Source organism: Trachemys scripta, chromosome 3 (genome assembly GCF_013100865.1).
Source record: "Trachemys scripta elegans isolate TJP31775 chromosome 3, CAS_Tse_1.0, whole genome shotgun sequence".
Classification (NCBI taxonomy): Eukaryota; Metazoa; Chordata; order Testudines; family Emydidae; genus Trachemys; species Trachemys scripta.
The window spans coordinates 90,262,302-90,282,769 of NC_048300.1; the positions used below are offsets into that span (position 1 = coordinate 90,262,302).

A 20,468-nucleotide genomic window follows, 5' to 3' on the forward strand; every position below is an offset into this window, starting at 1 on the left:
TAGGTGACACCCGAGCAGTACCCCTTCTGAAGGGTCTGGACTTTGGAGTCAGATGTCAGCACCATGCTGCCGAAGATGACATCAGAGGTGCAGTGCCCACTGATTGCATAGTGTTCTGTGAAAGTGAGGATTGACGCCCAGGTTGCTGCTCTACAGATCTCGGAGATAGGGACATCCTTGAGGAAGGTGATGGATGAGGAGATTGACCTTGTGGAGTGTATACGAATGGCATCTGGAGGGGTCACATTACAAACTTGGTAACAATGTCTGATACAGTTCGAGTCCCACTTGGAAAGTCTTGGGGCTGATATTGCTGAACCCTTTGATCTTTTCACCAGAGAAAAAAGCCTAGGGGACTTCCTGAAGGTCTTTTTTCCTGTCCAGGTAGAAGGCCAAGACTCTCTGGACAAGCAGGATATGCAATATAGCCTCCCTGATGTCTTGGTGAAACTTTGGGTAGAAGATTGGAAGGTGAATCAACTAATTCATGTGAAAGTGAGAGGTTACCTAGGGATAAATTTTGGATGCGGTCTGAGTGTAACCTTGTCCGGAAAAAATACCACATAGGGAGGATGCACCATCAGAGTTGCTGTCTCTCCTATTCTCCTGGCTGTTTTCATAGATAGGTATGTTAGTGAACAGGTGACCCTCGGTTCCAAGGGGGGCCTAGTCAGTACTTTCAGTACAAGGTTCAGATCCTATGTGGGGGTAGGAAGTCGAGGTTGAGGGAAGAGGTTTACTATGCCCTTGAGGAACTTTTTTGTTGTAGGGTGTGACAGTACTGAATACCCCTCTACAAGTTGGTGGAAGGCTGTAATAGCCACTAGGTGGACCCTGAGAGAGCTTAGAGATAGTCCAGACTGTTTTAGGATTAAAGCCTGGCCGGTATTTGTAGGCCGCTTTCTACGGTGTCTGAGTGTGACTAAAGATAGGAACCTGTGTGGAGATAAGAGGGCTTTGGCCTGTAATGCATCGAGGCAGCCCCTACGAATTCCTGGCATTGCACTGGAATGGGAGTTGACTTCTTGTATTGTAGTGTCAATAACTTGACGAGCCTCCCAGAGAGATCGGGCTCTGAGGAGACAATCATCCAGATATGGGTAAATCATTATCTCGAGTGTGTAAATGAGTGGCCACCACTGAGAGAACCTTGGAAAATACCCTCGGGGCTGATAATAGCCCAAAGGGGAGCACTCTGTATTGGTGGTGGTTGTGTCCCAGAGTGAATCTGAGGAATCATTTGTGAGCTGGTAGGATCGAGATCTGAAAATAGGAGGTCCCAGAGGTCAAGGGCTGAAAACCAGGTTCCCTGTTCCAGTGCTGGAATGATCGTTGATAAGGTGACCATCTTGAATTTTTGAGTCTTGACAAACTTGTTGAGAGCTCTGAGGTCTAGTATAGGTCTCCAACCTCCCTTCTTTTGGGATATTAGGAAATAATGAGAGTAGAACCCTTGCCTCATAGATGTTGAGATATTGGTTCTATGGTGCCTAGCTGGAGGAGGCGATCTACCTTATGTAGTAGTAAACTCTCATGAGAAAGGTCCCTGAAGAGAGAGGAGAAGGGTATTGTGGAGGGGGTAGGGAGATAAACTGAATGGAGTATCCAGTTTGGACAATCTCTAGGATCCATCGGTCCGATCTTATGTGTTCCCAGGTACTGCGGAACGCTGCCAGTGGTGGCCAAAAGGGGGTGGAACAATGGTCAGCTGTGACAGTGGGAGGGGGAGTGGTCTAACAGTGCCTTGACCTGCCCATCAAAGTGGTGTTTAAGTGTAGAGGGCTGAGATGAAGATTGTGTGCCAGATGGTTTTCATTTATGGAATTTCCCTTTCTTTCTCTGTGGCTCGTAGCAGCGCTGAGGTTGGTACTGAGGCGCATGTGGTCTATGCTGGAATTGGGGACTAAATAATCTCTTTTGTCCTGGTGTATAGATACCCAGTGACCCAGTGTAGCCCTTGAATCTTTCAGGGCATGAAGGGAGGAATCCGTTTTCTTGACAAAGAACTTTATGCCCTCAAAGGGAAGGTCCTCAACCATGGACTGCATCTCTTCTGGGAATCCCAACAAATGAAGCCATGATGCTCATCGCATCACCACAGCCGTGGAGATAGACCTAGCTGCCGTGTCTGCTGAATCAAGGGAAGATTGCAGTGATGTCTTTGCCACTAATTGGCCCTCCTGGATAATTGCCTTGAATGAGTCATGATGCGTTTCTGGCATCTTTTCAATAAAGTTATTCAGCTTTGAGTAATTTATGTAATTGTATTTTGCCGTGAAGGCATGGTAGTTGGTGTTATGAAATTGTAGAGTGGCTGAGGAGTATGCTTTTCTGCCTAAAAGATCAAGGAGCTTGCAGGCTCTGTCAGAGGGAGAGGCCCTTGACAGGGGTTGTTGGCAGCAAGAGTTGACAGCATCCACCACAATGGAGTTGGGTGGTGGGTAGGAGAATAAGAATTCAGATTCCTTAGTGGGGACATGGTATTTTTGTCCGGCTGCTTGCAGGTTAGGGCCACTGATGCCGGGGTTTGCCACACAGTCTTTGCCAGGTCTAAAATGACCTCATTAATTGGGAGGGCAATCTTTGAGGAGGCTGAAGAATAGAGGATATCAAGGAGTCGATGGTAGGTATTATTGACTTCCTCCAATGAATCTGGATATTACCTGCCACCCTCTTTGCCAGTTTCTGAAAGAGAACAAAGTCATCCACCAAAGACGGTGGAGAAGGCACGATGGCTTCATCTGAAGAGGAGGAGGATATGGTCCTCGGAGTCTCTTTCTCCTCAGTACCAGCTTCCTGTTCCTCTAAATCTCAAGGTGGTTCTGAAGTGAGTGTACCTCAAAAGTTCTTGGGCAAGGCTCAGAATTCAAGGCACTTTTTTTTAATTTTTAAGGGTAAAAATAAAGAAAGGGGGAAAACTACATCTATAGATACTATTCTACAACTAGGAGACTAAGTAACTATAGGTGAGAAGATTAAGATGATAGTCTTAACAGACTGCTAATGGCTTCGTCTCTAGCCAAGGGTGGTCAAGAATAAGCTGAGGATGGTTAGCCCAAGTGCACTGGCTAGCCTTGTGGCGCTGCCGAGGGGAGACAGCAAATGTGTGGGCCCAACAGACATTGCTACCAAAGTTCTCTGATCAGCAGCGCAGGGACGCAGGCAGACCTACAGTGAAGCACCCATAGAGACACTACTCGAAGAATAAATAACATTCAAATGTATGAAACACAAACAAAAGACACAGGAGCAAGGTAATTTCTTCAGGAAGAACTACATTATGTGAATAGAAACAAAGAATCTTGTGGCACCTTATAGACTAACAGATGTATCGGAGCATAAGCTTTCGTGGGTGAATACCTACTTCATCAGACGCATATTAACTTTGGGGTAATTTTATATATTTTCACCTCAAGGCAGTGTTTTACAAAAAGCCATCAGTGTAAGTGAGGAATATTTCACATATTTACTGAAAGATCTGAATCAACAGATGGAGGGAGACAGAAAGAGACGTGGGCTGCTGTGAAACTGGCAAAAGCTAGTGCTTCAGTCAGGGTCTGCTACCGGAAGCAATGAGTTTACCAGCTTGAAGTTCTTCCAACTCTTTGTCTCTCTTTTTCTCTTTGCTGTTATAATGTGAGACATACAAGACTTTGAGAATGAGAAATGCTTTGGATCAGGTGAGGTTTCTGTAAGGGTTACTAGATAGCCATCTTGGTTTATCCCCCTGTCAATCACTCTGAGTTTTCCCCATTTCCTCCCAAACACCCATGAGCTGGACTCAAATGATCTTTCTGGTGAAAGTTCAATAGGAGCAGGGCTACCTGATCTTTATTGGAGAAGAATAATTAGCCTCTGAAGAAGTCAAGAGAGGGACATCCCTCTTGAAGGTATTTATCTGTCTAGGCTAGGGTGAACAGATGTCCCAGTTTTATAGGAACAATCCCTATATTCGAGGCTTTGTCTTATATAGATGCCTATTACCCTTCAATCCCGGTCCAAATTTTTCACACTTGCTTTCTGGTCACCCTAGTCTAGGCATTTATGCTACACCTTGTTATCTGAGTGTCTGTATGGCAAACTTGAATTTGAGGTAATGACGATCTTGAGATATTGTAACAACAAATCATTTCCTGGAAAACTGCTGTGCAATAGAGATTTAAACCTATTCAAATCAACCTCTGTTTGTTGCTCATACTTCAAATGTCAGCAGAAGATTCATAATTACAAAAATAGACACACTAAACACTAGCAGACATAGTATTCAATTCTTGTAATTAACTCTGCTGTTTATTTCTCCAACATCTACACCATGTTGAAATGGAAAAAGTCTATATTTTCCAAGATAGGAAAAATTCCATCCTAATTCCCTCATTTTTATTACTTCTTTACAAATATTTGTTTAACTTCCTTAGGACAGAGAACTAGGTGCAAATTTAGTTACTCAGCTAATTGGGTTTTCAGTGTTTCATTTGATTTCTTTTCCAGTATAAACAGGTGGCTCAGCAGCACTCTTATAGAAAACTGAACTCCCAATGACTGTTTTTTAGCAGTGGAAAACCAATCACTTCTCTTCCCTTCTCTTTGCTAAGAGTTGCCAGATTTTGACATAAGGTAAAAATGACATGTCTGCAATGCAAGGGATTAGGTAGGAAACTGCATTCATCATAAAGACGCTAAGGAATTACAAGCATATAAATGCAAACTCAGACAAACCCTTATCACTAAAGCTATATGAAGTTAGTGTTTTTCAAAAGATTACTTTATAGTAACTTCTGCTTCATTATAGGCCAGATGTTGATACCCAGCATGATTAAACATAGGTCTACACTTACAGCAGTGTGTAGAGGATAGGCACTGCACACCCAGCTAGCACGGGTTTAAATAGGAGTGTAGGCAGTGAGGCGCCGTACTCACCTGAACTTCCAGGTCAGACGCCCTACCTACCTGAGCACTGCCTCCCACATCTCCTTGGTTTTAACTCTGGCTCTGATACTGTTACCCTGGGTGATATTAATTGAGTCACTTAGACCACAGTTTTCCAAGGTGGCTTCTGATTTTTGATGCCTCGATACTATAAAGGAGTCTCTGGCACCTAAGCCTGGGTTCAGACTATTACACCCAAGTTATTTTTAAATAAAAAGAGAATACAAGGATGAAACCCATTAAGATTACCTATTAAGTCAAAGTAGTGACACTTTCTTTTGTTTCCACATGAACTGAATTAGATGACAGACTTTCTCACAGAGCTTGAGTTAGAACCATTTCCCCTTCTTCCCCCCCCCCGCCCATTTCAAGGTAAACGAGTCTGCCTTAACTGCTTTCTTAATCAGATAAGTATATACATTTTAGTGTCTAGAGTATGAAATATACTCTAGCAATATCTTATTATAATGGAATATCTTGAGATTAACAGAAGTTGCAAATCTGTCTCTGAGAAATAATGAATCTGGTGAATGGACACATACGTTTATTATATTGAATACTCCAGGTAATGCTGGCCTGTAATATCAAACCAACAAGCTGAGTGATGGCCCTAACATAACTAATTAATTAGTTCCATCATAATTTTTGTTTTATGACACTAACTTTTATATGCCAGTAGTCAATTTAATGGTATTTTAAATTGAACTACGGCCCCTGAGAGATGCTAATGACGGTATTGCAAATCTTGTAATCATATATTTTTTTTTATTTCAAAGATGACCTAATAAAGTTACTTTATAATTAAATCAATTCTATCAACTTCTCCTTTGTGATTTTTTTATTCTTTTTTTAAAATCATGCCAAGATTAAAGATCAGAAAACACTTGCCACCACACTTAAGCACAAAGATGACTTCCACTCCCTCATGCATCAATGAACCTGATTTAGGTTTCCTGTGGAATTTTAATAGCATCCTCCAGAGGTATAAAGAGGGAATTGCACCTTTTTTTCCCCCACCATTCATGATACACTGAGTTAAATCTGCTTACATCTTTTACACACAATTTTTCCAGGGGAGAAAATCCCCCCAAACTGCTTGAAATATAAAGTATTATCTTAAAAACATGTTGACATCACAAAACACATTTCTTCCAACACAGCAAGGCAGTCTCAAACACAGTGACGTTTATAGTGCTTGGTTGTGATGTGGCATTTGATAGAATGTGTCAGTTCACAAAACGCCAAGTCCTGCAGTCCCCACTCACTCCTATTTAGCAAAAAAGTCCATGAGATGATGGGTAAAACTGGCATTGGCCTACCACGGACAATGAGGGTGCGGGGGGGGAAGAGAATGCTTGACAGAGCTCAATAGTGCTCTAGGGGCATGATCCAGCTCCCAGTGAATCAATGGAAAGACTCCAATTGACTTCTATAGGCACTGGCTCAGACACAAGGGGAGTGTGCCCACTGCTACAACCCTTGAGGGTGTGCAGCATGTACGACCTTCTACTAGCTGGTATGGCGGAAAACAGGATCATACACTCACCTCTTTTCTGTCCATTTATGGGTGTCCATGATGCTGGCCAGGAGCAGTCCTAGCACTAAGGATCTTTGCACCCTCCCCATCTTGTTCACCCATGCAGAATACAGCCACAATCTCACCCTCGCCCCATACATTTAGCATACTTCCTCTATCTCATAGTATGACAATAAGATTGAGAAATTCAAAGAGATGGTAGCTGGAGAATCACATTAAAAGTGTCTCAAGGTAAAAGATACATTTATATCAAGTGGATACCTGTATTCTACTGGAATGCATTAAAGAAAATACTGATTGGTGGGGAAGGCTGCTGTAAAATGTCTCCATTTTCAGCTGATTACTTTTATTATTTTCATAGTGCCCTAAATGTACATGGTAAGTTGCGCAAATGAAGTATATTAAAACGTACAGCAAAACTCCTGCCCCTAAAAGTGACACCATTTCAACTTTTAATGCTCACATATGGTTATAAAGCCTTGACATTGCAAAACAGAGTACTTAGCATTACTGGGATGATTCAGTGAAACAGGTTAAAAGAACATAATTTTCCTGCAGAAATGAGCATTTTCTGTTTCATTGCTACTCTCAGGAAATCACTATAATTATGGAAATGCATGAAATTTAAATGGATTTTAGATAGTTTGTAACTGGATTTTTCTCTTGTAGCATGAGGATACTTTTTTTAAAATGGATAAAAAAAGAAAAAACTAGTTTTAAAATAACTGTCTGGCCGGAGAAAAAGTAATACAATCATCATCATATCATCTTCTCACCATTTGCAGTGTTCTTTTTGAAATTATCCAGAAATTCTTCCAGTAGCTGTGACTGGTTAGGAGGGGGTAACAAGCTTTTCGGGTCCCTGGAAATGTCGCCATCTGACCACGACGTACATAATGCTCGCTTAGGGCCATAATGACTTGCTCTCACCGTGAGCGTGACACTTCTCTCAGAAAACAATAACTCCATCTGCCTGAGGTCAAGATCAGACACAGCCTCTCCGTTGATCATCAAGATTTCATTGCCCACTCTCAGCCCTAGGAGAATGAGAAAGGAAAGAAAATAAGAAGGGAATTCAGGAGCGCTGATGAACAGGGCTACAAAACAAATTATATTGCATTTTGATTTTTATACAAATGACCTAATCCTGCAGTTATCCCACTGGAGTCATAGGGAGTTTTGTGTGTGCGCCATGACTGCAGGATTGGCACCTATAACATGGCTGTTTCTACTCAAAGGCTAAAACAGGATGACTCTGACATGCAGCTTTAGAAAAGGGTATGATAGAAGAATCAGACTCTCAGACCACGAGTTCATTTTAAGGTGGCTCTCAGCATCCTGAAAAGCCTATAGGCAAAATAACTCTTATTTTAGGATCCCAGTTCAGGAAACACAAGGAGCTTTATCAGGCTGATTTGTTCATTCTTGAAAAATTGCAACAGGGAAATCTAACAAGTGAGGTTTTTATGGGAGAGTTCAGTTAGATCCAAATAGTGGCAACTTGTACATTTTAGGATCAGCAACAACCAGTTGGCCACTGCACTCCAGATGACTAAGGGAACAATTCTCCCCTTCCTTTGCAGATGGTCCCAAACACAGCAGAATTGATGCGGTTCAGCAGTGGGGAGGGGAAGGTGAGATCTTAAGAGGCTGATGAGAAGACCTACAATCCATGAGCACCACAAAGTAGAGAACTTCAGTGGTACCCTGCAATGTAATGCACAAGGTAGTTCTTTGGGAGCCAGCCTTTTGCATACCACTGCTTGGTGCAGGCAAATAGGAAGCTAAGAGCCGTGGAGGTTAATTCAGCCATGGAGGTTCCACTGTGTGAGGTGGAGAATTTCTCTCTTCTGTCCCTGTACAGATCCCAACATTTAGTGTGGGTGCTGGGAGCAGATTTTGCCCCAAGTGTAGACAAGCATTCTTTTCACTTCACCTCTCGTTAGAAGGGTTCCTCAGCCACTTTATGTAAATTATCTTACCTAGCATCATCTACTGTACATGGTGATCAAGCAAGAAGACCAAGGGTAGTAGAAGCAAAGAACCATTTTCAGGCCATTTTAAAGCTCCCTAAAGTTTGCTACTTAATAAAAAGGAATTAAAAACATAACAGTGATTAGTACAGCCATGACACAAACCTTCTTTGTAAGCCAGTCCATCTGGAAGGACATCACTTATAAATATATGAGTAAGATGCTGGTTTTCAACAACTTGAGCTGTGACTGCAAACCCTGGAATTAAGAAGAAAGATGGTTTTACCCTTACCACTTGGTCTGCTTAAAACAACAATCAGGTGAATTTCTGGTCAGGTATTTCTCATTTAGTTTTGTATGTTCAGTAGATTTAATCTACATAATCAAAGAGAGGTGACATTCTCACTCCCAACTTGTATATACACACACCTATGCAGACCCACACCCTAAGGACAAATTCTCTCATGTAAATTTCTTTACTCTTAAAAGCAATGTAAATAGTTATTATGAGATATTTTATTGTTTGTTCAAGTAAGCCTGATATAGCTTTTCAATAACACAGATCACCAGATCCAGTGAAGGTCTATAAAATACTTTGACAAATATTGTGAGGATTTTATATGATTTCTTGTAAAAACTGGGAGAGAACAGTGTCTGAAGACATGCAAAAATTGTGTGTGTTTATAACCCATTTTTGTGTACAACTGACACAATCAGGATCAGGCCCCCATTCTGATGGAAGCTGTACAAACATTAAAAAAAAGAAAAGAAAAAAAAGTCCTTGCCCCGAAGAACTGCCCCTCAGCCGCTGTTTCCTTTCTCTAACTGAGAATGCTTGACACAAAGAAATGGATGAGATCAAAAGTCAGCATGATGGAAAAGGAGTTCTTCTGCAATACCATGAGAATTCTCCATTTTGTTCCTCACACACAGACTTCTGGTCTCAGTCCCTGACTCAAAGAGACTATAATCTCAGACCCAATCCAACTCACATTAGAGATTGTCTACATGGTGTGTTAGTCCCCACTAGAGGGTTGTAAATTCTAGTGTGCACTAGCATGTTGTATGTTAATTAGACCCTGTGGATCCTGCAAGCACAGACTAAAAATTCCCTATTGAGTGTTACTGTAATACTTTTTGAAACAAGACTACATTTACAGGCACACTGGAACTTTTAGTGAGAACCAGCAGGGTCCGCACAGGCCAATTAGTGTGCAACACACTACTACATGCTAGAATTTACACCTCTCTGATGCAAGCTAATGCACCATGGTGACATGCCCTTAAAATCAATGGCAAGACTACCTTAGTGGGAATGAATTGACCTGAATGGGAGTGAATCAGGACCCCAATTTTATTTTTTCGGTTCCAATTTTCCTTCTGCAGTATTATCATCCTTCCTTTTTTCTCCACTGCCTTGCTCATTCTTGTTAGTTGAATGACTAAAGTCCACATTTCACAATGAGCAAACATAAGGATATTCTTAGGCATTCCCTCCCACCGGGAAAAGAAGCCAGTTAAAATTTCTGTCGAGTGACAGCCTGTTGGCACAGGGTCAAGAGAATGTTTTGCTGCCAAAAAGGAAATCATATGTTGAGAGTAGGCTGGGTATTTCTGTTTAGTTGAGCATGAGAAAGTTGCCTGCCAACTCTTCAGCAGCTCTTTTACTGGCTGGTCAATGAAGTGGCAGGGGGAAGTAAGCCTTTCACTTGCCCCCCCCAAATGCAGGAATCAAAAAAAAAAAAAAGTCAGCAATTCTCGGGTCTTCCTTAAAGTGCTAACTTGTGCACTTTGCAGACTTGTCATACTGAACATGTACTGAACCAAAAATTGTCAACAAAGAGAAAGCACGTGGAAGGAAAAATTAAGCTTCAAAAAGAACAAAGAAAATAAAAGGAAAATCATTGGGAGGGATTTTACTAAAACTTACCAAAATCAGGTATATTCTCAGTCTTAGTAAGATGTACATGGTAAACATTTAAAGGAAAAATTTCTATTTCATCGTATATCTGTTAGAGAGAAAACATCACAAGTTGTGAAACTGTAGGACTGCAAAAGCCAAAGGTTCAATATTTCATGGAAATCAGTATCATTTTAATTATTAAAAAAACCAAGCTGCATTGTTAAATAATCCATTAACAAAGGGCCAGATTCTGCTACCTTTACTCACATTAGAGAAGTATGTTATGCTGCAAGTATCACTGAACTCAGTGGGACTAACTGTGGAATAAGGTATTACCTAATGGGTGAAATTCACCCATGTGCAGAGCACCAGCACTAGGCCTAGGTACCATTAAGTCCCACTTAAACCCTCAAAATAGTGCTTAAACCCAGGCTTAAGTGATGCCCTAGATCTCTAGTTCTCTGCACATGGGCGAGTTTAACTCACTGTGAGTAAGGGTAGCAGAATACAGTCTGTGATAGTGATCTAATCTAAAAATCCCATTTTGTATCTAATTCACAGACATTTAGAGAGTGTAATTTAGCTGTGGCTACAAATATCGAGAAGTTCTTATCTAAAATTAGTCTAACTTGCCTGATCTTGTATGTATTCATATGCTTCAGGAATACAATACTCAATGTTTTCATCAACTAATCTTCTAAGCTGTAGACAGTAGTGTCTTGGTTCCAGCTGCCTCATCTAAGGGACGAAAAGAACATATTTGAAATTCATGATTTATTAACAGAATCCCAGATGTCAAAGAAGCCACACACACAAAGCCTTTAGAAGTTAAGCAAAGGCAATCTTCAACAAGTTATTTTCTAAATGGTTTTGTGGTGTATTGTCTGTATTGCCTAGATGATTCGGTTCCAGCTCACATCAGTGTGATTCAGTTTCTTGTAAGGATACTCAGGAAACACTTGCATTAACATTACATCTTGGCTGTTAGATTAACCAAGCATCATTATGTGTTTTCAAATAAACTTAGAACTCTGTTCTGTCCTTTTGAACTTGCACACATCTTCATCATTTTCTATGGCTCTTTTGCGTGGCTCAGTTCTGTGCATAAAACAGATGTGGAAAACATAAAACTGATGTGGAAAATGCATATGCATATACAGACTCTTAGGAGAGAGGGATTTCCTAAGGGATTGCTTTTATTGCACTTTTTACTGCCAGGTTTCATCTATCATCAGTGAGTAACACCTACTTTTCACCATATGTAGTCGAAGTGAAAACCTAATATCTTCAGGAAGTCGAAGGGGAATGGAATATTCCCTAAGGATACTAGCCTAAAAAAGACGAGCCACTGGCGAGTCAGTCTCTTAAATTTAGCTCGCTGCTGAGACTACTGCAGCAAATCTTGCATTTCAGAATTAACAGAGCAATGTTTCAGAACAGAAGCATCTCTGCATCCATTAAGGTCATTTCACCTCTCTGTTTAACAAGCCTCTGAAGCTTGTGAAATCTTAATCCACCGAGGAAGGATTGTTTAGCTGAACATTTCATTATGTGTAACAGAATGTATAGGTAATGTGTGCACTGTATTCTAAATAATTATATTAAAATGTATATTCTCACTCGGTGTGTTATGCAAAGTTTTAGGTATGCAGAATACAAATGGAGTGAAAACCATCAAAATATGGTTGAGAAAAAAATTAATAAATCAGATGTTACCCCCAAACCCAGACTTTTAAACAATGTGTTGTGTTGTGTTAAAGAATGAAGATTCCTTACCCTCACCAGAATGGAATGGCATTGTAAGAAGGAGAGAGTAACAGAAAAGATGTAGCAGAAAGGAGTAAGTGTTAGACAGCTTATGAAAAAGTTTACATACAGAATAGAAAGAAAAGATAAAACAGAAAAAGCTTTCATTAAAAGAAAACATTAAAATAAAGTAACTTACTATTAAACTACTGAAGTGATACAGGCATAACAAAACAGTATTTTCTACAGACAGACAAACATTTTGGAGCAGTGTAGTGAGAAACACAAGTAATTTACTTTTAAACTTGATTTTATAGATCTATATCTCTGTTTCTTTTAGCAGGGCTTCTATGTGTTACATTATCAATCCATTTCCAAATGTTTCAGTTCTGTCTTGCCATCTGGTGGTCACACTAAAGTCTTGTAGGATAATAGCCTAGCCCTTCTTTCTTAAAATTTAGCTGTTTTGCAAATGGTGGGGATTTTTAAAATGAGAGTTTTTTCCCCAAATTTATTGTTTTATTCCATTATAATTTGAAAATGGTTTGATTCACAAATTCAGAGAGTCAAGTTCAATCTGTTGGCACAAGTGATGATTAACACCCTACATTATTTTTGGTGTTGTGAAGGCTCTGGTCATGGCTCCATAGTTAATGCAGAGTTCTATTTTGCCTTTAAGCAGTGATTCAACCTCTTTATTTTGCATGAAAACTACAGCGTATCCTCCCAAACTTACAGCACCTATTCTGAGAACAGGCTGAATTTTTTGAGAATTTATAAGTAAATCCATTAGTTAGTTTATTAATTAAAAACACTAGGGCCTTTAAGAAATTACCGTAACATCTGTGTCAGTCTTTTCTTTGTCCCAAATAATCTTATCAATGGAATATTGCAGACACTTCAACTTTCCATATGGTTTAAAAGAACTAAAATCTTACAGAGTCTCTATTTGAAGAAATGAGGTCCCAATTAAGCAAAGTTATTAATGATTATTGTCTCTAATTATATAGGCTATAGAATAAGCTCAAGGGAACAGTGTAAGTAACTCTTAAGTGGGGCCATTGTGACATCGGCGGTAACTCAACCAGTTACCACCCTTCCTCTACAGCTAATTTCCATGCAACAATTCTATTCATTGTAACGACTCAGTGATATAAGGCAGACTGGACATATGTCAAGAGTTCCCCTGGGTAGTTTAACATGTGCAGCTGTTATTGCTCTTTCAAGATTCTTGACTGCATGCTAGCTTAGGCATCAAAGAATGCCCATTCCACCATTTGAAAGGCCCCCATGACACTGCTGCTTGGGTTCCACTGAGCCTTAAACAGAACTGCCAGAAACACAGGAAGAACCCTTAAATTACAGGGACACTGGGATTCAGAGAAAGACTGGGCTCTCCCTGCTTCAGCATCAGAATAATTAATACACAAGTGTAAGTGGTGGCCTTTTAAAGCACACAAGCTGCTTTCAATTGTGAGAACTCTGTACCTTGCATGCCGAAGACAAAACATCTTCCACCCTGTGTTCTGGCTTGAGGGTTAACGTGACTCCTGGCCTATCACAGAAATGAACATATGTTTGGATTTCCCAAGCGCTCTCTTTCTGGCCACTTTCTGATGCAGAGCAGTAGACGTTTAAAAATTCATCAACTTGCTGCTGAAAATACGGGAAAAAATTGACAGTACATGGAGATATGGCAATATCAATAATATATTATATTGGAGGTTTGCTACTGGTATGTACTATGTGCATTTAGCAAAGGTATCACAATAAGCTCTTTCCTGTCATAGAAGAACAAATTACGTTACCAGTTCTCATATAATAATCACTGACTTTAGTCCAGATTTTGTTTAGAGAATTGATTTCATTATTTCTCTTGCATTCAAACAATACTATTTCACTCACCTATCTCATGTTACTAGTTCAAATTAACTCCTAAAGTGGCAAGATTATACACATATGCACAAATGGAAAAAGGTCTTAAACAGGATTACACAATTATGCCTATGTAAACAAATGAAAAAAGCCTTAAAACAGGATTAAACAATTAGTACCGTATTTTATCAAAGACTTTGAATAGATCACTATACAGTAGAACCTCAGAGTTACAAACACCTCGGAAATGGAGGTTGTTCATAACTCTGAAATGTTTATAACTCTGACCAAAACAGTATGGTTATTCTTTCAAAAGTTTACAACTGAACTTTGACTTAATACTGCTTTGAAACGTTACTATGCAGAAAAAAAATTGTTATGATTATATAGGCTATAGAATAAGCTCAAGAGAACAGTGTAAGTAACTTTTTTTTTTTTTTTTTAAAGTACACCTCTACCCTGATATAACGCTGTTCTCGGGAGCCAAAAAAAATCTTATAGGTGAAACCGCGTTATATCGAACTTGCTTTGATCCGCCAGAGGTGCGCAGCCCCACTCCTCCCGGAGCACTGCTTTACCATGTTATATCCAAATTTGTGTTATATCGGGTCGTGTTATATTGGGGTAGAGGTGTAGTTTACGTTTAACACAGTACTTTACTGTATTTGCAGGGTTTTTTTTTTTTTTTGGTCTCTGCTGCTGCCTGATTGTATACTTCTGGTTCCAAATGGAGGTGTACGTGGTTGACTGGCCAGTTCGTAATTCTGGTGTTCGTAACTCTGAGGTTCTACTGTATTTCTAATGAGAAAAGAGGATAATCTAGTAGTCTTCCAGCAGAGGACACTATGGAGCAAGAAACATCACAGACAACATAGCAGAGGCATAAACTACTCCTGCTATACCCACAGTTTAAGATTATATTGTTTGTTAGACAGTGAAGAGTGTAATCTTTCACTACTTAGGCTCAAATTGATGCTCAATCCAACTTTAAACATGAAATACATCTGGCAAACCACAACCAACTTTAATGTGGAGGTAATCCATAACACAAAGCCATTTTGTATACATTTATACAACCATTTGATTCATCTTAAATATCCCTTTACTATCTTGCTCATCTTTGCCCTTTCTTTTGTGCCACAATTTATGATTCAAAAATAACCCACCGAAGGAGAAGAAAAATACAACTACAGCTGTACTGTGTTGAGACTAGATCTTCAACCACTGTATTAGGTGTCAGAACTCTGAGCTAGATTGTGGCTGGCCTCTGCACATGTAAACAATAGAGGGGATTTGTGAGGGAGCACAAGAAAAAGAACCCAACCACAAACAGAGCTTCCAGGACTCTTCTGAGTGCAGGATCTGCTCCATGGTGTGAGCCACATCAAAGTAGGAGGGGAAGCAGAGGTGAGGCCATGACCCTGTCCACTCCCCACCAGCTAGCAAGGCCAGCTATCTATGCAGGGGAGGGGTAACAGTGTGTGCACACCTTTTGTACACTTGGAAACCTGGGAGATGCAATTCTGCCCGGAGCACCTGCAGGGGCCGTGCAGCCCCAGGGTCCCAGTGCAGGGCTGTGATTAAAAGCCACAATGGAATCCTTATAGTGGAGCTGCCTTGGGCAGGGACTGCGTTTCCCTCTCTATTGGCCCAGCACCAAACATAATGACCACACTCAACAAATAATAACAATGTCATTGTTATTCTTAACATGCATGACAATCACGGCAGTAAAAATGGCATATCAAACAGCCACATCAGTGTATTTACCACATTACCCATAAATATAAATTCCAGCCAGATTAGAAGCCTGAAGCAGGAATTATTTTATAAAGAGCCACATTTTGATGACTTTCAAAAATCATACTTTCCTAGTGGCAAACAACCAGCTAGAAAAATGATACTAAGGGCAGAGTCTCAGCTGGTGTCAATTGTCATGGCTTTCCTGTAGTCAATGGAACTATGACAATTTATACCTGCTGAGATTCTCCCTCATTGATTGTTGTACCATAATTCGTACAGAACAGTTGCTATATTATAGGATGATAATTCCTATAGAACTATACTCACATCAGAAAGCACCGAGAAGCCAAGAGGATAGGAATCAACTATGAACTTCTACAACTGTACAAATGATGAAAAAGAGATAAAGCAAGAAAGACAAATTGCAAGAATTAAGAATCCTGATATCATGTATCAAACTGTTAATTCTCAGTGTGCTTCCTGGAGAGCAAGGTGAAGCAACCCTGTATGTCAATTCAGAGATGCTACTAGCAATTCAGTGGTTTGCAATTATCAGTTGGATTATTGAAGGGAAATCAGCCCTTCAGTCTGCCCATTATAAATCAATCTCAGTACAATCATTGGTGGAGAAAAATTCAACAGAGGAGTAAGATGGGGGAAAACATTATTTAAAGGCATCTTCCCCCACCCCAACACAATCCCCTTTAAATTATAGGATTCAGAGTTTTATTAACCAACATAAACTGCTAGGGATCCAAAATAATCTGTTTACCATGTATACTGATGCTCAAACATAAGCATTACTAAGGGCCTGATGTGAGGAAAACTTAAGTCTTTCTATATTAAACTACAAACATATTCCTTAGCTGTGGTCAAGATACTGTTGCTTCACCCACATTTTCCATTTCAGAAACTCTGACATTAAATGAGATTTTTTTTCTGTTATGCCTGCAGTGACTAATACTACAATACTTCATTCATTCCTTGCCACATAAAGCTACAACAACCCATCCAGTTTTCCAGCAACACGTGCCAGGACTTTCAGACTGTCATACACTATGCCACAGTGCTGCTTGAGGAGCAATAGGATACTTCATGATTTTCCCATCTTTCTCTGTTTGTTGTCACCATCTTCATAAGCAACACCTCAGAAAAGCTACCAGGAACACTTCACTACTTGTATTTTACTGCATTCGCCAGGAAGCATCTTATGAAAGGTTTTGATTGTTTTCGATTTTTATTTGAAATTGGCTAATGAAACTGGGTTGACTCCAACCTTAATGGTTTTGAGAGTTATGATGACTCACTTCTGAATTGTAGTAAGATTCATCAAAATATCGGGATCTTAAAAAAATGCATAGGCCATATTTTGAACCCTTAAAAAGTCTAGAAACAAATGCCCCACTTTTGCATATTTAGCAGCCATAGGTCTAGATTTGTTATCCCTCTGCTGCCATGAGTGGAAAGGACTCAGATGTACTGAGGTAGCATGAAAGGGCAAAGAAAGACCATAGATTATTCCTTTCTTCCCTGCAACCCCTTCAAAAACCCCTCAGCTCAGCATTTTTCAGGTTCTGCCTGTTTGGAGGATAGGGGCAAGTGGTGCAAGGATATGGCAGGGGTTGTCTGCTGTCTCTCCCTCCCAGCCCTGTGAGAGTATTGTAACCGCATGCATTTTATTCAGTTTGGGGTTATTCAGTGTAGCCCATGGCAGAGTGAATCCCCTGGCCTTGAAGTCGGAAGAGGGGCTAGAGTCAATGGCTGGCATGAAGGCCATGGCAGCATTACTCTTTCAGGAGACATGAGTCAGGGAGACCTGAGGGAACCAGGAGGCTCAGGTTTAGAGGCCAGAATCCTGTTGTGTCTGGTTTCTATAGCACAGATTTGTTACAATCAGTTCTGTGGGATGTGGGGAAGGAGGCAAACCTCACACCACACCCAATGGAATAATTCAGAGGGAATTGTAAGTTCTCTATAGGGGATGATTTGACCCAGAAATCCCATATTATTACAATGTATCGTATGTATACTGCCTATTGAAAAGAGAGGGGTGACTTTCTATAAATATTCCCCCTCCTCCCACAGTATTCTGCAAATAACAGGCATTACACAGCTGAAAGAACAGTTGTTTTCATTGATTTTTTTCATCAAAGAACACATGAGTTAGAGATGATTTTCATAGGCACAACAACACTCTAGGGTTTGGTACCATCATTGGGAAAATTCTGTGGTATAACTTTTTGCATAATTCTATGGAAATCTATATTTATATTTCTTTATTATCTTGCCACTAAATGAATACTCACAAGAGGGAAGTAAACCATACAGCTCATCATAACTGGAAATTACAGCATAAAAAGCCATGAGCTATAACAAACTTTTCCCAAGTCTCAAATGTTATGTAGCATCAAGAGTTGCATTACAGCTTTTCATTATAGTCATTTTTAAGTGCAATGTTTCATTCTAAATGCAGATTTCATCTAATACTAGGTAGACAAATTCATAGGGAGCATAGTTCTGTGGCATAATTTCTTCTTAGCTCTTTAAAACTTAAAATTACATTAGGGGATGACCTGGTCCAGGGAATGAGAGTGAGTGAAAGGGTAAAGTGGAGAGAAACTATGACTTTTAGTCCAGAGGGATACTCAAGGGAACCAAACTATGTTCTAATCAAAATTAAGCCCTAGAATCCTGATCCTTAGTACTGCAAACCCTCAGAAGGGTTGCACCAGGCATGACTCCTGTGGCTTATACTGCTATTACAGCAATCCGTCAACAAATCTGCCTCAATTCTACCAATTGGTTTGGCCCTACATCCTGCTCACACAAAAGCAAGTTTGCATGGAGAGGGCTTTTTCTGTCTGGATTACAAATCCATAAAAAATGGGTTAGCATGGCCAAGCTGCGTGGTGCGGCCCCAGACCCCGCTCCCCAACGGGAGCTCGTGGACTTAAAACGGCCGGACCTGGCCCACAGGCTGTAGTTTGCCCACGCCTGTTCCAACCACTTGGATCAACCTAGTTTACTGACCAAAGGCTAGTCCTGCCCTCTCTCTTTTAAACCAATGAGAACTTCCTTGCCATGCATAGCAGGAGGGGAGATATTTGGCATTCACTTGCTTTGTCCTTATAGCAAACAAAGGTCTGCAGCTTGAAAGAATACGAGTCATTTGCTGCCAGTGATTTTAGGCACGCAAATGAATGATAGGCCAGAAGAGTAATTAAGAAGGTCTCTGATGTTTTGTAAAAATCTCTGCTTAACAGATAAGAATTAAAAGTATAAGCTCACAGAAACAAGCCATGCAACAAAACTAAATGTGATCATCTTAATTAGAGGGGAATATTTGCACAAGCCTAAGAAGGGAGAGGAGCTGGAAAGCCCTCAAAATGACCCTGATGCCATCCAGATTCTACAGTACATTTTAAGTCCTAATTGTACCTGCAAATACAACTAACATTGAAACAGTAAGGACTGAATTGTGGCAGTTATGCAGTGTACTGCTCTGCTTCAGGGGCAGTGCAGAGCGACATCACCTCAGAGGAAGGGGGGAGGGGGGGACCATGCTCTTTTCTGCTCCTAGACAATTGTGCGGCCAGGGTAGAGGTCAGTTCCCCATAACCCTATCTCCTCCCTTCTCCTTTAGAGTGGTTTGCATCCCAGCAGGCACTAAGGAGGAGGATTGTGACTGTGACCAGCCACTACGCAGGCTACTGCAAGTGGGGGAGAGTTCTACTGCCCTCCACCACATCCCCTCCCACATGTATGCTGGGCCAGGCACATTTGGTTCTCTGTCTTTCTACCTGAAAATACAGGCTCTGTAATATTACAGTTTCTTAATCTTTAAACATACAGGTTCTGTCAAACTAATTCTTGGCAAATGGCGAGCAAAAATCCAGTAATAACTTGGTCTAGGCTATACTATAAAAGAAATGAATACTTACACACACACACACACACACACACACACACACACACACAGCAGTGGGGATCAGGATGATATAGGAAGTTTTAGTTAAGGGAAAAGTCTACCTTACACATTTAAAAATCCATGTCGGAGTGGTTTCCCCTAACAGATTATAAATCAAATTGTGGTTCTGTCAACTAATACCAGATGATATTCAATAAAGTTTCTGAAGTAGCTTTTTTCATATACTTATGTGACATCCCTTCAGAACTTTAAAAGTAAATTTAACGATGCAGTACAAAGACTAGCTCATCTTACCTCAGTAGAGTTGGATGATTTCTGGAGTAGCTGTGTGCCTGCAAATCCATTTCCCCCAGTTGAATCAAAAATCTAAATTAAAACAAATGCACAGATAAATAATCAAACAAAGTGCTATGTAACATATAAGGTTAATTTCCAACACAGCTAAATCTCTTGTGCTTAAACAAAGATGAAAGGTAACAAAATATCATTCCATTAACCAACCAACCTGAGAATAGATTATTTTTGCAACACATTACCATTTTATTTTGACTAAGAGAATATATTATAACATCCATGCTCTCTCCATAGTGAATGCTGCAGCAAGACTCCTCTTATAAGGCCACACACACATTCACACTCCCTCACTCTTATCTATCTATATATGCTGCTTATATCCACATGATAAGTTGCATTTATCTAGTATCTTCAAGTGGCAAATTAACCCTCTGGCCAACAGTTTCCAGTCCTGGTAGCCTGTGAAATACCACATCATGCCAAATCATGTCACTATTATTTATAGAAACGCTATTCTAAATAAATGTTGTCGTTTTCTAAAAC

The 20,468-nt window shown here is 40.3% G+C and overlaps 1 protein-coding gene across 5 annotated transcripts in view; it reads right to left on the reverse strand.

The window, feature by feature from the left end:
• The window catches only part of TIAM2 (TIAM Rac1 associated GEF 2), a 227,462-nt gene that overhangs the window by 56,988 nt on the left and 150,006 nt on the right, over window positions 1-20,468 (reverse strand). For 4 of the 5 annotated variants that reach the window (XM_034765342.1, XM_034765345.1, XM_034765343.1 and 1 more), the window contains 6 exons: window positions 19,926-19,997; window positions 13,574-13,741; window positions 10,973-11,077; window positions 10,367-10,445; window positions 8,602-8,694; window positions 7,240-7,500 (listed from right to left, as the gene is read on the reverse strand). In XM_034765342.1, the coding sequence (XP_034621233.1) occupies window positions 7,240-7,500; window positions 8,602-8,694; window positions 10,367-10,445; window positions 10,973-11,077; window positions 13,574-13,741; window positions 19,926-19,997 (778 nt within the window). The remainder of the gene's footprint in view (window positions 1-7,239; window positions 7,501-8,601; window positions 8,695-10,366; window positions 10,446-10,972; window positions 11,078-13,573; window positions 13,742-19,925; window positions 19,998-20,468) is intronic. The other variant, XM_034765344.1, reaches the window with a different exon arrangement.